Raw genomic sequence first — 17,939 nt, forward strand, 5'->3', positions numbered from 1 at the left:
TTAGCATCAACCATGGTGTTGACAACCTCTTATTTTTCCTCTTCACTTACTGTCAGAGATTGTTAATTGTCTCTCTGGATAGACTGAACTGTGTGGGTTGTAAGGCAATGACAATGAAATGGTATAATTGATACCTCTTAACTGCTGTACTTTTTCCCAATAACATATTCAAAGATTGTGTTTAATTTGGCTATAGAGCACTTAGGGTAAGACTGGACCCATTGGTCAAAGAAAGAAAGAAATGAACTGCTGCCTACCCTGTCACAGCTTTAGAGGAGTAAGCAACGCATGACTAGCCCCAATACTGTTGGAGAGGAGATGGCTGATGTTGTGAAAGCAGTAGGTTTAAGACATAGTTACATAGTACAATTGCTAAGAAAATTCAGATTCCAATTTAGTATCTGGGATTAGGTTAAAATTCACATTGACTTTGCAATTGGATAAAATATATTATAGGCCCTTCTCAAGTCAGTTCTGATTAGGAGGTTTGATGTAAATGAAAGTGTAGGCCTGATTTAGCAGACCTTGTAAAAATGGAAGGTGAATTGCTGATTTATTATGAATAAAGGGATAGGATTATGAATGTGATGTTTTCTGGGTCCTGGCTGGTTTTATGAAACATATTATCTGAATAGTACTATTAGCCCTAAAAAATGGGTATGTAATAGAACCCTGTTAAACAACCTTCTTAGCAGTTTTGCGGAGCATGAGCAAAAACACACTAGCTGTTGCAGTTATCCAACATATTATTTGGCCTCAGAATATAGTACTCCAATAACACTTTTAGTTGCACAAATTAGCCTTACATTCATTGGGTTATTGCAGGGATTTTTAATATCAGATGTTCCTGACACATATTTTGTGTTACTTGACCTTCGTTATTAGTAGTGTTTATTGTCACTGCTGGTGAAGCCTGAATATCCCCAGTGAAACCACAGTAAGAAGACTTGGTTACTAATTAGAAAAAGATAAGATTTTTAATCCACAGGACAAATCTTTCTTCTTTCTTGATAGGACTGAACTAGGTCTTGGACCACCACTCAAGTCAAGTTGTACCACATATTAAATTACTTTGTGTTAATGTGACATTGGGAGCCATTTCGCTGAACAGATGTCAGAGGGGTGATATTGGTTTCAGAATTGAATGAGTCCACATTTAGGGTCTACTAGAGCCCTCTCCCATAGTCATATAGTAATGTTCTTTTAATCGTGTCCAGCAGATGGGGAATTGAGTTATAGATCTCTGGAGTGTTCAGTGAATGCACCATCCAGATTGCTGAGGACACACTGCTGTACAAGCAGTTTACAACTCTTCTTCAGGTGGCCTTAATTGGAAATTTGCTACTCTACGTACCATTTTATCAGCTCACATAAGTACCTGACATACTTGGTTATATAAGGACCTAACCTACATGACTAGTTGTGGACCCATAAAGGCTGGCTATATTCTTGGAAAAATAATTGTGCTATCATATAATGGAACATACCTTCAGTCAAGGACCTGAGGAGGGCTGTCTGACTGGGGCATGAATTGAAGTGATGCATAGCAGGTAGCAGAGCTAAAGGCTTGTTGAAAGTGGCTGCCTTCCTGGAAGACTTGTACCACAGTATTTTTTTGCTCATCTGAAAGTTTGATTTTGTGATGAAGATTTCATCAAAGGCTATACACCAGAGACTAAAACAAGGTCTAGCACCAACATGATAAATAATTGGTTTTAGCAGTAACTGGGTAGTATGGGTATTTGTGGTATTTAATTACTGCTCAGACTGTGAATAATTCATGTTCAATTAAAATGGCAATGTAATTAAACTATCTGCCTCACAGCTCCCAATAGGAAGTGATTTTTTTTTCATTATCTCTGGAAGGCCATAGTTTTTGTTCATTCACTGACCCTAGAGCCCTCCTCGGGGTTGCTTTTAAAGGCATAGTACATGTGCTGCCACAGTCTCACAGCCATCAGTGAGAAAACAAGCAAAGAGAAATTATCTGGGGGATTGGAGAAGAAAGGGAACCTGTAATCTTTTCTCTACTTTGTAGCCAGTAACATGCTGCATCTATTGCCCTTTCCTTCTCATGCCTTAGAGTATAGCTGTAGGAGAAAGTGTTGCAGAAAAGAGGTCCAGCATTTTTAACTGTGTGTAAATGCCTTTGTTCAGCACCCAAGGAGCCAAACACACCATCATGCTGCACAGAAAGCCATTGAACACCCTGCCAGACAAAACTTTGGTTATGGAGAGAAGGGGAGTTAAGTAGAAGCTATGGGCTGAGTAGCTAGAGTACTGGTAAACATCTCAAGTCTGTCTATGGAGGGAGGGAGAGGTTGGGAGTTGGGCCAGTGCCCTGTTCCACTAAGAATGTCTCATTGAGAAAAAATAAAACTACCAGTTAGAAACTAGCAGTGGGAAAGTGAAGCCAGGCTTGATAACAGTGGTGGTATGGCCTCCAACACAGGGACATCAGTGTTTAATGTCATTTTAACTTTCAGATCCTCTCCAGCAAGGCTAGGACCATGTCCAGAACAATCAGGCAGATGTGCAAACTGCTTCTCTCAACTGGCTAACCCTTCACTATGAAGCAACAGCTGCACAGGGTCGAATGATACCAGAGAGAAACGTGAACTACGGTTTTAAGAAAATGCCCTTTTAAACGATCTGGAGTAATTTGATCTGATGATTTACATGAAAAATAATAGGAACTTGCACACATTTTTCATTGCCATATTTTAATTAAAGATATGCTATGAATAAGTATGGTTATTTGTGGAAACAATGTGTGAATCTCCAGAAAAATTACCTTTTTTTATAATAGGGTAATTGGAGTGAGGTGTTACAGTCAATTCAGGTATGCGAATGACCTGTCTGGTCAAAAGCGACTTTAGGGAACCTTAGCAGAAAAGTTGAAGCTAATAAGACTGGGTGAGACTACAAAATGATTTATAAAGACTTGAGCCTTCATCAGCCATCAGTGAGGCAGACAGTTTGCAAATGGAAAAAAATCAGCACTGTTACTGCTTTGCCTATGAGTAGGTGGGAATATAATAGTGTGGAGCTGCCTCAGGGCCTGCACGGCTTGCAGTTACTGAGAAACCAAGGAATTCTAAGATGTATGAGTACATTTTACAGCAGGATATCAGGGCATCTCTGATTTAAAAGTAGTGTAGTAAGAAAATTATCCAAAACAAGAATAATCCAGCAATTTACAAGTGGTTCAAACAGAGGAAACTGTTAGGATTGCCAATTTGAGATCCAGACCTCAATCTCAGTGAAATGCTATGGTATAATATGAAACCCATACCAGATATATATGTAAGCTCACAGTTCTGTACTGAGAAATATGTCAAACTGCTATCTCCAAATTGCTGTGGAGGATTTATTAGCAGCTATGCCTTATATTGCCAAATGAGATAACACCACTTTAGGTAACACTTTTCCATCAGGGACTTTGTTTGTTTTAACCATTTATTTAATAAAGACATGATACTGTGAAATTCTGTGTGTATTTTTTTTGATACATTTGTCTGCCTTAAATAAGACTGCTTTTATTATAATCTATTATAAATTAAATGACAAGATCCCTTTGTAGGTACTGTTCATGTAGAAATCCAGATAAGTTTCAAATTTTTTCTTGTAACTGTAGGTAAGAGAATCATAAAACTCAGATCCAGGAGTAAACACCTTTATATTACTATTTAAGCTTTGCTTATCTCCAAGTACCTTTTAGTACAAAATTCAAGTTTTGCTATGTTTGCTTTTTGAGAGTTCTTCATCTTTGTGTTTGAAGTAATCAAAATGTGAGCTATTGGAGACATTTTGTGGCGAGCATATTTAAAGGGATTGACTATTGAGATAAAAATAAACCAGTAATTGTCTTCCATTAGAACAGCCATTTCAGGAACAGATGGCAAGGATCACTGACAGGAAGTAAGTCTGTTCTCTTTCACCTGTTCCCAGTCAAAGTTTAGTAACTGAGCCACAGCCAGTCGCATGGAGCATATGGCCACTCTTCAAACTTTAATTACCCAATAAAGCCCTGAAAATAAAAGCTCCTGCACAAAGACTGCAGATGCCGGACCCCTTGTTGTTTTATTGGCTTAGCTGTGCTGATGTGGAATTTGTTTTATGCCACACAAACAGCCCCAAGGCTCCTGTGGCTGCTATCTTAGTAGCTTGCCTGCATCTCAGTGCCTGACCTTGACTGCTCTGATAGACGGGAGACTTAACAACAAAATCCATGAGGTGGGAGGAGGCGCCACACACTTTCTCGACCTGGTTGTCAGCATCAGTGGAAAGTGGATGTTCCAACGTGGCCCTTTTGAAGTGGTGAAATATGTCGTGCAGCGAACCCATACACTAGGTGCCTTTGCTCTCACCAGAGGCACTTCTAATTAGACCCTGCACGATGGGCTGCGCTGCATTGGCCCTCTGCACTTTTCAGTGCGGGCCTGAGAAAACCCTCAAACGCTGCCCCCTGCTGCCTGCCTGACATTTAGCAGATGTTGCCGCTTGCTCTCCTCTTCCTTGTGCCTTCATTTTTCCCACATCTTTCCTCTTTGACTTGCTTGACTTTCTCACTGACTAATTTAGCCACATTCAAGTGTGCACTCTCTCTCTCTTTTTCTTCAGCATGACTGGCATGTCAAAATGTCTCACAGAAATAGTTTACCTTGATGTGTTTGCCAGTGAGGGATGCCTGTGACTTAATCCTGTCGTAGTGTATTTGTGCCACTTCCCCCTTCTAAGGCTGTGCAGATGATTCTTTTTTGCTAGTCAAGCTTTCTAAAGTCCTTTTTGGGATAGGTGAATGTCACAAATACATGAATATGGTTCACTGTAAAATAAGAATATTGATCCATGACACATTTTGTCATGTTCCTGTGACAGTCTTGAGCTGATGATTAGCATAATTTCTTCAAACAGTCCAATTATGTGACTTATTCAAAAGGATATAAAACAGTGAAGCAAATGATATGATATAATTTCCACACAAATATTCCTGTATTGCTGTTATAATCGGCATTAAACTTTGCAAAATCCTACTAAAGTTTCTAAAGGGAGATTGTTTTCCCTCTTTATTGCAAAACTCTGAACAGACCTGTTAACAGTTCATTGTAAAATGAACATTTCCAACACGTAGTGGTTCCAGGTGCCTATCAGTATGTAATGGAAAAGGAGAGCTAGAAATGGTACTTCAAAGAGCTGTGAGTGTTGCTGTAGCAAATCACATTAAAAGAACCTGCTTGGCATTTCTGCTAGCACTCAACATGGCTGCAGCAGTCTTCTTCTCCAAATGACTGATGCATGGCATTTAACTGTGTACTTTTTAGCCTGACTAGCTCGTATATAGGAGCAGGCAGCCTTGAAAGTGTCACAATTCCATTGATGAGGCTTCTCAAGAACCACTACCTGTCCTCTTATTTTCAATTAACCTTTATTAAACCACAATAATGTTTCTAAAGTCGATCTGGTTAAGGGGCAGACACTTATTCATTATACTGCAGAAAATGACAATAAACTAAAGAGTTCATGCATTTCAGTGCTTAGCCATCTTGTGTCTTGCTGTGAGGGTGCACTGAGGACAGCTTGTATTATCTGTGAAGGTCATGCATAGAGCCCGCATGTGAAAGAAGTCTGCAGTGTGACGGAGCGGAGCAGCTTTGCAGAATAGCTCAGTAAAAGTGCAATGGATAGAGTGCTAGTGCTCTGTACCACAGTGTCATCCTTGCTGCTGAGATCATCCTTCTCATGCTTCCAGTTTAGCCATCTCACACTTTTGCCTGGAGCAGAATCCTCCAGCTCAGCTATGCTTGTTTCATTGCTATACCCCAGACTGCCGTTTTGGGACACGTCTAGTGTAGTAGCTATAGCTAGATACCCAAGCCTCCATACATTAGTAACTTACTAGAACTGGGTCTTTGCAGTTGTCTTTTTTCCCCCCTAATATTTTTTAACAGTCTCCCACTGTCAGATCAGTTTCCATCTTCAAGATTCTTTGGCTGTGGAAATAGATTAGTAGGTTGCATTGATTTGAGTTGCTCTGAAGAGAAGAATTCAGGAGTCTTCAAAGATGGAGCAAGTCAAGGTGATGTTTGCGTGCTTAGCTGGAAACTGCTTACTTGGTCTTGCCTACTTCTGTGCTAACATAGCATATGCAAACAGATATGTGATTGTAGACTGCCTGTACCCATCTCCCCAGCTGTCCATCTCGAGAGCTTTGCCTGGGAATCAAAAGATGCCTCTAGTTACCTCCACTTAGAATTTCTCATTCTGCCTACGATTTAAATCTGGATTGAGATAATATACTCTACATACAAGAGCAGAACAAACATGCAGCCACACATAGTGAGTGGTCACATGCTGCCTTGGGAGGCTTTTTAGATTATTCAGACTGACATGAAACACAGTCTGGACAAGCATGTGCTGTGGGAGAGAGCTGGGGAGCTGGACAAGGCTCAGGCTCAATATCAGTATACTGTCAACAAACTGGGGTGGGTCGAGGATGTGGGTTGGGGGATGCTGAAGTGAAGAATGGAGTACAGATGGTGAGAGAAGACCAACTCTGGGAGTTGGGTGGCACAGCCTTGGCCCTGACTCCTATAGGAAAAATGGCCTCTCCCCACGCAATGCATGACTGAGCATTCTGCACCAAAGCATGGTGCATGTGAGACTTTTGGCATTCAGAAAGAGTCATGTTTGTCCTTTGACCATGTGAACAGAAGAGCATGCATATGTGCATATACTTGTGCGTGTACTTCTAAGCTGCACTGCCTGCAGGCCAACTGACTTCTAAAAGTTGGACCCATCAAGCAAATCTGTTGTCATGCTGATAGTGGATTGTTCCTCTGTTGCTCAAGCATCACTTAAGTGCAGTGTATGCAGAAGATGAGGTAGGCTAATTAAAAGAGGATCAGGCCAGCCAGTTTAATCATTCTGTGGGCAGTCAACCGTCCATGCGAGATATGCCAGCCGTGGGACGATAGGTTTGGTGGCCAATCTAAACGAGGGCAGACAGTGGGAGTACCAAGAACCCTGAATTCAGATAGGAAAACATTATTGGTGCCATTCAATATAAGAAAATAGTAGAGGCATTTATTATCAGATCTAATGGCCTGTTTTAGTGCATGGAGAACTAAGAGGTATTTGTACTGATACAGATTTTATATTAAGTTACAAACAAAGGTCGAACTGAAGCTTGCCAGCAGAGTTGGACACAGCACCAAATGGGCAGGATGTCTGAGCATGTAACTGGTTTCTCTGTAAAAGATTAGTTCCCTGAAAACCGAATCCTCAATCAACAAATCCTCAATCCACAATCTACTGTGGCATGGATTTATTTTGATTGGTCTTACATGCAGTGCAGTGAAAAACCTCTGTTGTTTTCTTTATATTCTACCTGAGCTGCAAAATTTAGTTGTTGTTTGCTAAAGGGGACATGAGTATATATTCCAAATATACAAAATGTACATAATTGCATGCTCTATGTTGTGACTTTGTGTGGTGTTTCTCTGTTACAGTTATATGGTAAATGTTTTGCATGCTTGGTAAATATAAGCAAAAAATATGAGAATGCCTTTTGTATATTTGTAAGCTTGAACACTAAAAATTTCAGAAGATATTGACAAATTTAACCTTATTAAAAAAAATAAAAAATTAATAACACATAGAGTTCCTGGCACCTTTGCATTTATTACATTGTGTATTTTCCCGATGCCAAGTTTTTCACCAAGTTTAGTTTTTTTGTAATGCTAAATTAGATAGTAAAACACATATAGGAGCACAAAGGGCTCTACAGGTAATTTGGAAGTCCTTCCTCTATTCTTCAGCTTATTCCACAGGTTTTCAATGAGATGTAATTCAGGGGACAGGAATGGCCACAGCAAAAGCTTGATTCTGTGTTCACTGAACCATTTTTGTATGTATAGATCCAGCTACATCTTATAATTGCAGTAAAGGCAGATTTTAATCAAACTTAGACACACAGTGTCACTGATGCAATTCACCACTCTGTCAGTGACACAAAAGGTACTTGATGTGAATTGCTCCTTCTTTAAGCAAATCTATACCCTGCTAAATATGAGTCAGTGTGTGACTTGCAAGCTAGGCTGATGAGGTGTTTTGTGTGGAGTCTACGGTGCCATGTATCCTAACAAGACTAACAAGAAAAAATTTACAAATCACAGATCTACTACTGTAATTCACAGTGCGTACTGAGCTCCCTTCTGCAAGAGCTTGTTGCCAGAAAGCTCTATTGTTTTGGTATCTAGTCACAGAAAACAGTCCCAAAGGCCTAATGATGTCTAGCTAATGTTGTGCATTAATGGCGACTGATGCTTGCTTAAATGATAGTCGAGACTTGCTTTTGGCAAAAAAAATTGTTTTGTGTAGAGGATCTCTTATTATAGTTTTTGAGGGTTGGGTTTTGCCATTCCCTATATGTTGGTTATTTTGAAGAGTTCTGTAATATAAGTCTTAGCAAATTGACAGGAAATCTGATCAATTAAATATAATATTTTCATTACAGGAGCTTGCCTATACCAGCATATATGTTCACTTGCCATTTATATGGTGAAAATAGATAATGAGCAGAAATCTCAGTGTTTAGTCCTTTCGATCCTTGTACTGGATGCCTCAATATGCACCCCACGTCATGTCCAAACCTTGGCGACAGGGTGAAGTCTCGGGGCTTGTCCATGGGCCCTCGGCAGCTGTGTGGACAGGAGCTCCAGCAGCAGGTGTGCCGGAGAGCTTGGCCACGGTGCGTTCAGCCTTCTATGCCCCTACTTAGTATTCCAGCGACAGCCCCTGCCCACTGACTCCTGCTCTCTCCCAGGACCCGCTAGGCAGGCTGCTGCTCATACAGCCCAGGAAATGACCATCTCTTGGGCTTCTGCCACGACATCCATGCCACTTGCTTACCTTACCGCAGGGGGGGTTGCAAGAATGGAAAAATACCACATTCCACACTTTCATTTTTGCCTGATTTTTTTGATATCATTGTTTACTACCATACTGACATGTTTGCTTTTGAATGCTGTAGCTTGTAAGATTATCCAGATGTGAGCCAGGTGGGGAAATCACTAAGAAGCACACACATTTCCTCTAGTTAATCAGGCCGATTCTGTTTTACGGCTTGGAAATCTGTGTTTGCACTTTCTTGGTTTATTTCCTCCTCTTAGAGAAACTGTTATCATACCATATTGTAAATTGAGTTTATCACACTGAGGGAGTTTTAAAGAGGTTCTAAAATACAGTACAGTATTTTGTACTGTATGCTTTGAACCTTGTTTATGACTTTATTACAGTTGTCCAGTGCACTTCAGTGCCATGTAACTCAGGCTGCACGAGCAATATTGCAAACCCACCTCTGCCATTTCCTCACTGTTAAATGCATTATGGAAACGCATATGACTTACACTCCCTCTGCATGAACAGCAGTGTGTCTGTATGAGTGGGTGCTCTGGCTCCCTCATTAAATCTGTGGAAGTGAATGAACAGCATTCATTGTCAGTGCAGAAAGAGCGAGAGAAAGCAGAGCCATCGAGTCCGGGAGAACAGTGAGAAGCCCTCAGCCCCATGCTAACAGAGCTTGTCTGTGTGTACTGCCTGGCTTGTGTCAGCCTGTGTGCGGCAATGCTAATGAGGCTAACCTCGCAGCGCTGCAAAAGACCGGCCGTGCCAGCCCCTTCCAGCTATGTGTTGAGCCGGTCAGGGAATGTCTGACTGGGCTGATTAGTGGCAGCCACACGATGGTTCTCTTGGGGGGGGCATGTGCCCTGGTCGTACCCTCCAGACCCCTCTGCACAGCGGGCCGTTGATCCTGGGGCTTGTGTGGTTGGCTTGGTGGAGGAGTGTCTCCCAAGCCCTATAATTTATTTCATACACTCTGAATTACCTGAATGTGATTTAATAAAAAAAAAGGAGGCACTCAGGCAGACATGGTTATGTCAGTGCAAGGGCCATTACTGTGGGTTTAATAATGAGAAACCATTCAATGCTTTTGAACCACAAAGAACGTTTTTATGAGCAGCAGTGCTTGTAACTCGTGTATGCGTTTTAAAGTGCAGTAGTGAAAACACTTTTAATGGCTATTAATGGGGTTCTGTTGTTTAATGCATGCATGCGCATAAGAGTAGCAGCAATAGGAAGTAAGTGTGTGCACATGTAGGTGCCACACTGAGCCTCTGCTGCTCTGCTGTTTGTGCTCAGTGAAGTGTTTATTTGGAGAGGAAAGTTTGTGGAACAACATATCCCTGAACAAGAGAAGGTACACATCGTGGTGAATAAAGCCTATGTAAATGTTGGATTACCAAAGATTCACTAACAATGCTGCCCTTAAGTCCCTGAGTATAATGCAAGGACTCAATTAAACAGTAAGACTGGAGACAAGCTCATAAAAAGATACTGTAAGAGGGGAATCTAATTTGTTTCAATCAGAAAAAAAAATTGTAAGGAAGGTGGGAAGAGCCTAGAAAAAAACCCAGCAAAGTAGGGCACCCTTTAAATATATGTTCCCAGCGTAGAGAACATATAGCCGTTAAGCAAGGCACCTTTGCTACCCCATTAGACAGAGAAGATTCATTCTCCTCATCATGTGACAAATGCCAATCCCAAGGAACCCTGAAGTTATTTTAGTAGGTATTTGTGCTGTTTTCATCAGAGCCATAGAGTCACCACTGTTGTTTGATGTCGATCTTCTTGAATAATAAGAGGTTACAAATAGACAAAGCCCTGCTGTGATGAGGTGTTACTTTGTGTAACGTTAAATAAAAATGGTCTTATTTCTCCTCTACTGGAGAATGTTGATAACTCTGTCAATCCCTAATGTGTACTGTCAACCAACACCTTATTAGTTACTTGGGTTTAAAAGTTCATAATCTAAACACCTATGGACTATGTCTCTATCATGGTAATTTTGGTAATCACATGCTTCATAATATTATGGTAATTTGGGTAATCACATGCTATCTTCTTAGCTAGAAGAAAAGGATTTATAGTTTTTTGTCTTAAGTTGCAGGAGATTCAGAAACAAGCACCCTACATGGCAGGCAGACCATTCTTCATAATTTAACCAGCTGACACTAAAGGCTCGAGCCTTGAAAGAGTACTTGTTCTCATTAATAAACAAAACAAGCATACAGCATGAATTAGATCACACCAAAGCCTCAGCGCTCTGTAGCCAGGGGGCGTTTTAACCTTGGCAGAGACTCAGACTTGATGTACGACCATATGCCATTGCTGTGCTAAATTAAAATGTAATTACTTATTGGAGTGGGCCGTGACTGGCCTGACATAAAGGTGTGTAAGAGAAGATGATGCTGAAGTACACTACGCAGGTGCTTAATCACAGAACCAGCAGGATCAAGCTCAGCCTCTTGGAGACTGGGTGGTCAGAGAAGGTTTAATTGTTCTTCCTTCATGGGACTTGCTCTGAGGAAAACTCTGAGTACATTACTTTTGCATTTGTAGAGAGGGGTAATATACCACTCTTAGTGCCATATGAGATCAGCTTCAAATACAGTATCTTCTGTGCTGGGCTATTAACCTGTGACCTTAACAGTACATCTCTGCTATACCAGCTTAGAGGATAGCGTAAATTTAACCTACTGGAACATCTAGGCTTGGAACAGATCTCTCTGTCTTTTCTATCTTTCTTTCTTTTGCACTCTCTCTTTCAGTCTCACACAATCTCCTTCGCTGTCTGTCTCTGCCTCTCTTTCACTAGCTAAATGCACTTCTCTCACACCGATGATCGTATGTGAGTGGTATGAGAGCAGGGCAGGTTTTTGTACACCTGTGTTGTACTGGATGTGCCCTCTGTACTTGATGTGCTCTCTGTTCTGGATGTGCCCTCTGTACTGGATGTGCTCTCTAAAATTGTGCTTGAATTAATCAGTACACAATCACATCCCCACAACAGTATATAGTGATGACTGTGTATGAAAGAGAGTAAAGCACGGAATATATGACAGACTTAATGCTTTTTGTTTTAACAAGTTCCTATCTTTTTTTGGGATGGGCACCCACAATGTAGAAATCCTACCTGGTAAGGGTAACAAGTTTTAATTTGCAATATACAAAATTACAGTTGCATGTACTATTAGGGCTGCTAACTAGTACATTTAATAGTATAATTATGAGAAACTGTTGGAATTTTGCTGGAAATGGAAAACAAATGATTGAGAGCCCTGCTAAAGATCTTTATTTATGTCTCAGATGAGAAGAGACATTTAATTAAAATTTCCATTGATCAGAAATAGTTAATAGTCAGCACATAAATACAATGTGTGTTTGTAAATGGCTTTGAATCATTTAATTTGATAATATATCTAAACTGATAATATATCTAACTTGATGATAAGTGGTAGATGGAGAAATTCATGCAGAAGCCATGAAACATTCAGAAACACACAATTTCTGCTAAACTTATTCATTCTTGGATCTTATCAACAGACTTATGGATTGTAGCCTATATTGGCATGCACAGTTTTTATCACTGGGAAGTTTCTGACCAAAGGACATTATTTGGGTGGCAGACTGTTCTAAAGTAAACCCTAGTATCATGATTATGTAATAGCTGACAGTGTTGTATTACTAATAAAGTACATCAGAAATCTTTGGTCATAGCCCTATGAAAATGAACCCCCTCTTCCCTTATATAAGCATCTGATGTGACACAATGTCTGCATACTCTGAGGTTCCAATAATGAGGCAGTCAGCTGCAAGGGTCACCTTGGTCTTATGAATCCTTTGGTGGTCTTTGTCAGAATGGTCCCTTCCTGCTTTTATATCGCTGTTCTCCAGTGTGGCTGAGAGTCACATTACATGGTATCGGGTTTGGGCGTGCTCCTGGTGGGGCTAATTTACAAGACACAGGCAGCAGCAGTGGGTGGAGCTAATGCACAGGACACAGGCAGCTGCAGTGCAGTTTGGGCAGTGAAGTGTGGGGACTTTGGTGGTCAGGGTCATGCTGCCTGTTGGATGTAACCTGAAATAGAAAGCAGCTTTCGGCTACGCTTTCACAGGCGTTGATATATTACAATAAGAAAACTGCTCCCATGGGTGCCATTGTGCCAAATGTTTGCAGTTCTGATTATTGTGTAAGGACCGAAAGACATGATTTGCATGCATATGCGTGTGTTTGAAGCAGAGAGGATGTATCCTATGTGAAAACGTTTGTGTGTTTTTGGAGTATAGGGTGTCTTGTGGCTGACTTATATTAATTGGAAACTGGATGTTGAGGGATATGGATGTGCAGTCTGGCGTATTTCCCCTACAGCAAAAAAACTGAGATCAAAGTGGATAGCATGATGAAATATCACCCAAAATAAGACAAACACCCCTGCTCAATTAGGCTGCTGTCATGGGGTCTTGCTGCTCTCACCTGCAGTAAGGCAAGATTCCCACAGGGCCTGCAGAGTCCCTTATGTTAGAATGCACATTTAAAGCCAAAACCTGCAGGTAAAGTGAACCACAAATGAATTACTCTGGCCCAGGAAGTTTGTCTTAGCTGATCTCATGAATAAAAAGTTGGATCGCATTAGATAGAAAACACAGTAATAGGCTAGTTTTTACATTCTTTTTTAATGAGACTTTGGGGCCACTCCAGTAGAGACTGATGCTCTGTCTCTTTCTCTCTCTTTTTCTCCCTCCCTCTCTCTCTCCCTGCAGCAGCAGGCTGTACGTTTGATGAGGACACTGACCCCAGCCTGTGTGAGTTCAGCCAGGGAGAGGAGGATGATTTTGATTGGCAACTGTTCCGCGCCCACGCCTCTCCTCTCAGCACCTCTGATCTTCTGCGTGGTAAGCCTACCCAGCCTCCATCTGGGTCTGCTCTCATCCCACCAGGCTATTTCACACTGCTCACAAACTATTTCTCACCGCATGACTCCATTTTGAGCGGGCCGACCCTGGGCCCACGACTGTCTCTGGCGGGAGACGTAAGAGCAGGGTTTCTCTGCTCTTGCATCGCACCATTCTCAGACTGTTTCTTCTCCAGCTTTTCTTTGGATTGTAGAACATAGACTACTGGCTACTGTCAGCTCACACTTAAAAGTGCAAGTCACTGTTTATAGTCTTTATTAGCAGACTCTGTGTGTGTGTGTGTGTGTGTGTGTGTGTGTGTGTGTGTTTGTGTGTGTGTGTTTGTAGTGGTTGTACTGTTGTTATTGTTGGCATGTATTGGTTTTATTTCCCAACAAAGTGGGAGAATCTGGGAACACGCAGGCACCTTCCAAGGCTCCTTGGTGGGGCTGTTGTGGAAATGAATGGGATTCCTCACACATGAGCACAGGCAGCTCATCAGGAATGTACAATGTCACACAAATCAACCTTGAGATGCTCTGTTGTGCATAATTCATCAGCCGTAATCATGCAGCCTTCCTGCATGTCCTGTGTGCACGTCCCTGCTCTGGGGCTGAGGCACATGTTCACCAAACCTGTAAAGCCAACGAGGTATGGAAATGTGTTGAAAACTGCATTCACTCCAACACACAGACACACACACTCATGCACACAGACACACACACTGTCCCTGGGAAAGATCTATAGAGCTATTATCAAACTAATGCTCATTATGGGCCCCTCTCCAACTGCCTGTGCTTGTCAGAGTCCAGTGTCAGACAGGAGTGATTACAAAAATGGCCTTTCGCTTGACAAATTGAACTATTGATTGGTGAGTTAGGCGTTAGAACGATATTCACCCTGAAGGATACGTGGTAAGATCTGTGCAATCTGCCTAGATTTGCTCTTATTGACAAATAGCATGAAAAGAAAAAACAGAATGAGCTAGAGTAAATAGTAAATAGTTACTGGGAAGATAGTCATAACTTGTTGAGAGAAATGGCAAAACTCAAAAAGAGCATGTCTTTGGGGAGCTGCGAATCAAAACATTAGCCAAAAGGTCAATTACTAGTGAAGGGAATAGCAGGCAGTAGTAACAAAGGCTGAAAGGCTAGCTCTTTTTAAATAGAGCCTGGTGATTAGGAACATGTGGGACTGCTGATGTCCAGAGCTCATTTATTTCCCACTGTGCTGATGCCATTCTGAATTGACTAAGTCCCATGCAGTGACCATGGTCTGAGCAGGAGCCAGTTCTCCATACCCCATGGTGATGCATGCTGTTCCCACACGCTACACCCCATAGTGATGAAACCTGGGCAATAATTAAGATCTTTCCCTTTGGGTTTAATTAGAGCCTACTGCCCATCAAGTTTGCTCTTCTCAGAGTGTATGTTCTATGTTTTCCCATACTCAGTCAGGGCATATGATACAATCAAGCATAATATTGCCCTGTTGTTATTTTTGTGGTGCTCTAATCTGAATGTCTTTTGCCACATTAATTACTTCACACAATGGAACAGGGCTGTCTGTACTTCCTGGTCTGGGCTGGGTTTGGTCGAAGTGTGTTGAATTCACGGCTTTGTAGGGAGATTTTTGTTGTTGTTGATTTCTGGCACATTCACACTGCCTTTTTCACATATTGCCGCCTTAAAACAGAATCAGGAGTTCTGCCATCATCCTGAGAGTGGAACAGCAGGTGATTGTGGATAACTTGCATTTAGCTGATAAAACTATTTACAGTGGGAGTGTTTAAACTGCCCAGTTTGGGCTACTGTGAAGATAAGCAAACTTTGCTGCCATAGCTGAAGCCAGTGTTTCTGGAGAAAAATTAAGATTTGCTATCTGAAGTGAGGAAGGGAGTGAGAGTGGCAGAGGCAACGGGGAGAATTGGATAGGGTTAGGGTTCCTCTGTTTAGTTTTCCCTCCTAAATGAATGAGGTTCCCATGAATGAGTCTGTCTAGAGAGCTGGGGCTCAAAGTTAATCAGAGCACTGAGGATGTTCCCGAGAGGACATTGCTGTGTGTGTGTGTGTGTGTGTGTGTGTGTGTGTGTGTGTGTGTATGTGTCTGTGATGAGATGAGATGAATAATGTGTTAGATATAGGACCATCCCTCAGGTGGAACAAAAAATAAGATGCAGCGATGCCTCTTATTGGTCATAGGTTCTGCTGGCCGTGGCGTAGAAGACCTCTACAGTCGGTACAGGCCAGAGGATGCTAAGCCACACCTGAGCCCAGCCTGTTCAGCCTGTTCACATTAGAGGCTTGCCTGCGGAATTTATTTTGCAGCCCTGTTTGTTTGTCTCCTGTCAAATTTCAGTTGCATCCAGGTAGATTGCACTGAAGTTTAATATGAAATGAAGTGAGCACCACTTCATCCTGTGAGTGGAATTGCTGTGTCACTCATAAAAAGACTTCTTTCTTAGGCAAAAGAGATTGTTGAATCTGAAAGAGTAAAAGACTGAACCTAATTGGACATGCTCTGCAAGAAACAGGCCTCAGGGTTGACTCCTGATCACTGAGCTAATCTCTTCATGCATATAGAGATTCCCCCTGCTATTAGTGCCAAAGTCATTCGATTCCCTGGCCATGTTGTCTTATTACTTATGTCCTCTGTCAGAGACAGCAAGGCATGCACAGCTGCCATGAGATCTGCAGGTTTTTATCACCTGACCCTCTCTGAGCAGCAGCTGTGAGCCCCGGCGGTACATTAGCTGCCTGCCAGCACCGCAGCCTCATTCATCTCCTGCGTAAGAGAGCCCAAAAGTCCTAGATGGGGGAAGGATGGCGCACAGCACGGCTGGAGGAGCTGCAGGGTCATTATATGGCGCAGCGAGATTCCCTACATGGTCCAGTACTGTCTTCCTCTAGCCCATGGTGTACGTCTCAGTCTCTGCCTTTCTCAGTCTCAATCTTCTCAATCATCTGCAATGCAATTTGCAGTACTGTGCAGTTATTTTGAATAACCCAGGTGTTCCCATTATGTTCAGGCTTAAAAAAAAGGTGAGGTGATGATTTAAAAAAAAAACTGAGGGAGTTAACACCTGCTCCATTTGAACTGCTATACTGCTGGGGTCAGGAGAAAGAGCCAGAAATGTGAGGGTGCTTTTTAACCAGAGAGGATTTAACTTCAAATTTCTATAACAAATGGATTGACATAGCCCTGTGCAGTACAGCCAGATAAGGCTTCATTATATGAAGTGATTGTTCTACAAGCTCCATAATTACACATCCTGTTCATTTGTGCTTCGTCAAAAAGAAGACAATTCAGGGAAATGATTAAACCCATCTAGACAATAAAAAATCCTCTGGTGATGAATTTAAGGAAGCAGATAGCCTCATGTTCTGGTGTAGCAATTCATTTAGTATTCAGCATACCATGTAAACACACAAATTCAGAAGCAATTTTGGTGGAAAAAAGTTCGAGAGTTTTGAGAGGCCATAGATTTATGTGTTCTTTGTGCAGGTGAATGGGTACCAGTGTAACAGGCCAAGAACTGTAGGCTTCTTCAGGGAAAGGTTCCCTTTCTCAGACCGAGAACATTTACTACATGCCTCCCCTGGTGGATCCTTAGCTTTTGTAAACCCTTAAGAGTGGCGATGGAGGCAGACTGCAGGCGATGAGTGGGAATTCAGCCAAGTCACCCCATCCTAGATCACAGCTACGGCAGTACACTCCACTCCCACTAAGAGTTCATTCATCATATGTTCCCCATCACATGTCGCAGAAATCGAGTTAAAACAGTGTGTCTCCTCCTCTCTTTGATCTTTTCATCTGATCTTTGGTAAACTTAGTTTCTGTCTATAGTGCCTTCGATGTCTTGAGTCATCCATCTCTTCTCCATAATGAATGTGAATGTGTGCTTGACAGTGGCCTTCCCCCCAAAAAACTCTTATCACTGATTTAAATTACAGAGCACAGAACTCCTTCATCAAAGCATGTGTAAGATCAAAGCCTGTCCAGTATTGTGATCAAGTAAACTATATGTTTCCAGGTGAATTCCAGTGCTGGCTCCCTTTTTCTCAGGCTAGTAAAGACTGTCTGGATATATACTTATGGTGTTTCAATACGAGAGAGCATAGTATCGTGGGTCCAGAATTAGG

General features: G+C 41.8%; 1 protein-coding gene across 12 annotated transcripts in view; it reads left to right on the forward strand.

The window, feature by feature from the left end:
• The window catches only part of ptprub (protein tyrosine phosphatase receptor type Ub), a 137,367-nt gene that overhangs the window by 27,393 nt on the left and 92,035 nt on the right, over positions 1-17,939 (forward strand). For 9 of the 12 annotated variants that reach the window (XM_035530547.1, XM_035530546.1, XM_035530552.1 and 6 more), the window contains exon 2: positions 13,666-13,797. In XM_035530547.1, the coding sequence (XP_035386440.1) occupies positions 13,666-13,797 (132 nt within the window). The remainder of the gene's footprint in view (positions 1-13,665; positions 13,798-17,939) is intronic. The other 3 variants (XM_035530545.1, XM_035530549.1, XM_035530554.1) reach the window with 1 other exon arrangement.

The sequence above is a fragment of the Electrophorus electricus genome, chromosome 10 (genome assembly GCF_013358815.1).
Source record: "Electrophorus electricus isolate fEleEle1 chromosome 10, fEleEle1.pri, whole genome shotgun sequence".
Classification (NCBI taxonomy): domain Eukaryota; kingdom Metazoa; phylum Chordata; class Actinopteri; order Gymnotiformes; family Gymnotidae; genus Electrophorus; species Electrophorus electricus.